General features: G+C 40.8%; 1 protein-coding gene across 3 annotated transcripts in view; it reads right to left on the bottom strand.

Moving 5' to 3' along the window:
• Window positions 1-2010: 2010 nt before the first annotated feature.
• The window catches only part of IL15 (interleukin 15), a 98677-nt gene continuing 94687 nt past the window's right edge, over window positions 2011-6000 (bottom strand). For all 3 annotated transcript variants that reach the window (XM_007067782.4, XM_037897259.2, XM_037897260.2), the window contains exon 7: window positions 2011-5774. In XM_007067782.4, coding sequence (XP_007067844.1) covers window positions 5649-5774 — 126 coding nt within the window. In that variant the 3' untranslated portion in view covers window positions 2011-5648. The remainder of the gene's footprint in view (window positions 5775-6000) is intronic.

The raw sequence follows: 6000 nt of genomic DNA, 5'->3' as shown, positions 1-6000 counted from the left end.
TGCAGGTTCTGGGGTGGCTGAGGAGGCAGTCTGTGCTATTCAGCATCCTGGGTTCATCAGTAATCTCCCTGGACTCCAGAGATTACTGATGAACCCAGGAAGCTGAGCAGCAGACTCCACTGCCTCAGCTGTCCTGGACCCTGCATGGGGCATATCAAAAGCTCAGGTTCTTCTTCAGGAAGAGACTCTGTCATGCTGCAGCTTTTCCCGGCAGCTTGGGGTCTAGGGAGGGGAGGGGAGCAGGACCGGCTCTAGGCACCAGCAAAGCAAGCACGTGCTTGGGGCGGCACAATTCCAGGGGCGGCGTCGTTCCGACCACCCTTTTTTTTTCCTTTTCTTACTTGGGCAGTTGCGCTCTCGGAGCTTGGGGTGGCAAAAAACCTAGAGCCGGCCTTGGAGGGGAGGCACGGCATGGCATATATGTAACATATATGTAACATAACAAACAAAAATAGTGTAACATATATGTAACATAACATAACAAAAATAGTGTCCCTGCCCTGAACAGCTTACAATCTAAGTATATTAGAAGGTGAATACAACAAGCAGACCAGGGAGCATACAAGGTAAAAACATCTCTATTTGGTACTGTAGAACTCTACTGACAGACTTGCAGACAAGACAGGGAGAAATATTTTTCCCCCACCACTCTTATTTTTTTTTTGGTGCCATGAATCTGAGAGTTCTGTTAAATCTAGAGCAATAGGTGGGAAAATTAAACAAAGATGGAAAGGTGATGAGTAACAATGGCCTGTCTAAGATCATAGGCTCAGAAAAAGCAGCATGAAATCTTTCAAAACAAAGATTAGTCAAGTATTGTTTAGATTCTTTTAAAATACTTACAGATAGGCACATGGGTCCCGCCAGCCACCCCAATACAGTTTGGGAACCAAGTGTTTGCAAACCCATTAATAACCTCCTGTGAGTTGCCCAGCCTTATGACCCTGGAGAAAAGCAATTTCTTAATAGCAGCACACACCTCCATCACAATTTCCCCAAGAGTTGATCTACAGCCACCAAACTGGTTAGTTACAATAGCAAATGGAGGAGGTGAGCTTCCAGATGGCACTGGCCATCCATATGGAGGGCAGCTCTCACATAGGTTCCACCACTGAAGCTCCAGTGTGAACGCTGCACAGATTTCCTGGAAAAGGAGTTTGTGACATCCTGAAGTTCTGCCACCACTGTTGGTCATTCCTGGTCCACAGCACTATTCTGTCCCACCAGTCAGTGCTAATTGGGTAAACCCAAAAGGAGCATTTCAGGAACAGTTCAAGGAGAAGTGTCTCCTCCTCCTCAGGGGCTATTAGTGCTCTTGTGCTGAATTAATTTAGATATGCTTGCAGCAACTTATTGACATTCACTACCATGAGAGTTGCATTGCTCACCGATGCTTCCTCCATGCAGCCTGACAGCACTTTGAAAATGGAACTGGATTGCAAGGAGCCAGATGGATGATGGGATAAAATGAGAGGAATCAGAGAATTATTTAGTTTGACCTCAAGTCCCAGAACTTCATTGCTGTCCAGGAGGTCCACAATGCATAGCATGAAAAATCCCCAAATACAGCACAACAGTGGAGCAATGCACCATGGGATGTCTGAACACTTCTCTCAACAGCACTATGCTGTATGGCAGCAATGATTTGAGGCAAAACTACCTTAACTGTGGGATAACAATGTGGTGTGTACATACTGTTTGCACACCACTTGTTGCAGTTCACGTAACATGGATACAGCAAACCCACACCATGTTTCAAGTGAAAACATGCCTTTAGAGAATAAGTTAAAATTGCTTATTTGGGTGATTCCTGGACCTTTTCCAGGCCATTTTCAAGCTTCTCTCTCTCTCTCGTTCCCCCCTCCCCCCATATGTGATAGTAATAAGACCCTAGATGTGTATGTAAAATGTTTTGGCACCAGATCCCATAGTCTTTTTTTCCTTCACCACTTGTTCACTCAAGTCCCTGTTCAGGTGTATTATTCAGAACAAAGAATACACAACACTTTGTAAATCAAACAAAACCTTTTATTTCTCGTGAGCTGGATACACAGCAATCAGTCCATGGTCTCTAACACAGTGGCTGATGTTTTTTGCTACAACAAATGGTTTATAAATGCTGATGTAAATTAAAGTGTCCCCATAGCACCAGTGGAAAATGGAAACTTATGACACTGCTTGCGCTGACAAGATGATAACATTTGGACTTTACTCAGGAATACTGTTCACACAAATTATGTGCCAGCATGGATTGTGCACTGTATAATCTATAGCAAAAGACATTAAGTATTTGCTTCATGACTGGAATTAGTTATCTTAATTTATAAATACTGCACAAGAATTCAGGAGTATCAATTATGGCAAATTCCATTTTTCTTTAGCAACATATTATGCATTTTCCAGGACCATGGAAAAAATTTGATTGTATTAGGTTCCATGCTAGAAGATATACATTGATTTCTTTCCCTGTTTTAATCTAATTTTTCCTACCATGACTATGGTTATCACCATTTAATAAATCCTGGGACATGGAGACCACATATTAGATTGAAAACATTTCATTTTCTCCCACGTGAGTTGTTCACACAGTGTAATGTTAATATAGCCATTGTCTATAACGGCTGTCTATATTTATTCATAAATACGGTGTACATCTTCCTTGTCAAAAGAGGATTTTTGTTACTATAAAAATAGAATGAATTTAGGCCAGATAAACTTAATGGCACATTTGCCATCTGGGCAAAGCAAACAAAACAATAGCATACACTTCTGTGAAGATAGAACAAGCATATTATGAAATAAAAATACATTTGTGCTGTAGGCTGATCTATTGCACAACAAATAATTTCCACCCCAAACTTTATGTATATGTTTATTTGACAGAAGATTCACAATCCCATACAGAAAAATATAGCATCTAAATGTTGGCACTGGAGAAAATAGTGGGCTTAATTCTCCATTCAGTCTCACCAGTTTTAAACAAACATAGTAACGTTTGTATCGACCTGGCATAAAGTGGAAACTCAGAGCCACCTAATCTCTTGTTCTGCTGAAAGATGTTAATAGCTGCCATCGGGAGTAGAGGGTGGTCTTGGATCCAAAGCCAATCACAAACCTTGTTAAGCCAATGGCTGTGCCAAGTACTCTTTTTCAAGCTCAAAGGAAGGCACAGTTAAGTCTCTTTATGTAATAAAAATAGCTGCGGGAGCTGGGGGTGCTACTGCCAAAGGAACTAGACCATGTGGTAGGTCAGAGCTAAGCCATGTGGACTGGGGGGTTTCCCTGGTTGCAAATGCAAAGGGTGGAGATTCAGTTGTAGCCTGTGTCTTCCGCGGGAGAGGGAGCCTGGAGAAGGAGTGGTCAGCGTGACCCCCAGAGGAAACACAGAGGCGAGAGACAGGGCTTCTTGGGTATTGAGCTCACTGGAGTGGCAGACTTGAGTAAGGAAACTGCTTGCTGTAGTTTGTTTCTTGTTCAGGGAAACAGGACTTGGTGAATTAACAATATTACACTAAAAATATATTTGACTCACTTATAATCCATTTCTCATGTGACTTTCTTATACTTTAAGGCCAGAAGAGACCATTGTGATCATGTAGTCTGACCTCCTGAAGAGCACAAGCCTTAGGATAACCATGAATTCAAGCTGTGCTTGAACTAGAGCGTATCTTAATTTCAAGATTTCTACTCACGGAGATGCCGTCACAACCTTTGGTAAGTTGTTCAATGGTTAACTACCCTCACTGTTAAAAAGTCACATCTTATTTCTAGTCTGAATTTGTCTAGCTAATTTTTAAACTCTAAGGGCCTGATCAAACTCCTATTAAAATCAATGGGGAGACTTGCACTGGCTGCATCAGAAATTGGATGGGTTTCTTAGAGAATTGGCAGTATCTTCGAATTTGACAAATACAGAGCCACTCCTATGTCCTTTCTGCTACCACTCAGGCTTTCCACTCCCATGAGGTAACTTCCAGAATGGCTTCCTAACCTGCTGTAGCCATCCCTCCTGTTAGAAATGCACAGATTCTGTGATCAGTCCTTCTGTTGAGACTGACAAAACAGTGCCAATTTTTATAGGGATTTTTATAATAGACATCTGTTCAGTAGGAACTAGACTGAGAAAAATCACCAATTCATTTCATATAGACCACTGCACAGTCATCAGATGGTAATAGCTTTCACATATTTCCAACCTCCTGGCCAGATTCTAATTGCTAACCCAGGGACTGATGAATTGGAATTTTTGGTGGGCATGCAAAAGAGAATCAGGCTCCTACAGGTGGAAAACTCTATATGCCACGACTAATTTCTTGAGCTATACAGTTAATTTCTAGTCACATCTTCCCACACTACATACAAATAGCACAATGGAAAAAATGTACTTTTTGGCCTGCGCACATATAGACCTGAATCCTGTTGGCTTTACTTACACATTCATCTCATTTAAATCAATGGGATTAGTTGGGTAAGGCAAACAGAATTTGGTCCAGAATGTCATTGCACTTCAAACTCAATAAAGCCAGAAAAGAGAGAGCAGGAAATCACAACTAGCTTGGCAGTCTATTGCCAGTCTCTTACCAGTGCCTTAAAATTTGACTCGGGTAGATGCTTGTGATATTAAGTATCAGCTTTTGGTAACTTCAATCCCCTTCATCTTTTCATTCTATTCCTTGATGGGGATGACTGTTTCCTGTTAGAACAATTACTCAAATGTTTTACCATCACTGCATTTTCACTCTACTGCATCATCGTGCGTATCCATTTTATTCACTTCATCAGTGAAAGTTATAAAAAGCAGACAGATTCAGACAGTTTCAATTTACAACTGCCTCTTTTAGTCCAGCATTTTTCTGATAATCCAGACCCTGGTTTCCACACATGTAGGCCCTGATTTTGTGAGCTGTTCTATGAAAGCAGAGCGCTGTAACTGTGTAGAGCCCCACTGAAATCAGTGGGGTATTACTTGGCCACAGGGGTCTGTCCACAGGGGGCAACTTGCAGGATCAGAACCCCGTTTATTATGGTCAGAGCTATGTGCGCCACTGTTTCCCATGACTTTACACGTGTGGTGATTGCTATCTGGGTCTCAGCAGGGAACTGAAATAGGGCTCTCCAAAGATTAAAGCATGAGATTCTACAGCCTGAGCTAAAAAGCCAGGTTCTGTAGTTGGGGACTGTGACAGACTCTGATCCTGTGGGGATTGGGCACAGAGGAGGACTCCAAACACATACTGGTTAGTGATTTTTATATATATAAAATGAGAATATATATATTCTCATTTACACCAGTTTAGCTTTCCTAGAAAATAAAATATTTGCAGTACAAGTTACTATGTTTTCTAAGTAGTAGTCAATTATTGAGACATGCAAAGAGCAAATATTTATCTAAAATGTTTATAAAATAGACATAAGTTTACATTTTAATAGCTTCCCAAAGGAAGTAGTAAATTAAAAATAAAAAGATAAAATAGTCTCTGGCACAGTTCATAGTTCAGATTATTCTTGGCTGTGTTTGGTTTTTTCTGCCTTTCTGTCTTACAAAGTTCTAGCCAACCAGTCTGTCTGTCCGTCCATCCAGTGATTATATTGCTTGAAGTGCCAGAAAAGTTTATGGAGTTTCCCTAAAGCACTTTCAAAAAGGAAGCCTATTTAGAAACGTGCAGTAAAAATTTCAGCTTGTGTTTTGCAAACTCTTCGAAAGTCTCTATAAAGTAGGTAAAATTCCCTTCTTCGTACTCTTCACATTGTTTGCATGTTATTTTATTCCTGTTCTGCAAAATAAATAAATAAAAAAGGAAACAAAAGAATAGAAAAATCACAATTCTTTGAGTAAAAATTGGTTTGATATTAAAACTGGGGATAGCTGAATTGGTTTTGATAGAGAGCCAAATCTTGCCACAGGAGCCCTGCTGGAGGCTGCCAAGGAACCTAAGTACTGAAATGTAAGTGGCCTGATTTTTAAACATGAGCTTGCAGAGCTGCCAGTGACTTCAGTGG

This window comes from Chelonia mydas, chromosome 4, assembly GCF_015237465.2.
Source record: "Chelonia mydas isolate rCheMyd1 chromosome 4, rCheMyd1.pri.v2, whole genome shotgun sequence".
NCBI lineage: Eukaryota > Metazoa > Chordata > Testudines > Cheloniidae > Chelonia > Chelonia mydas.
This window is presented reverse-complemented; position numbering and strand designations above follow the sequence as displayed.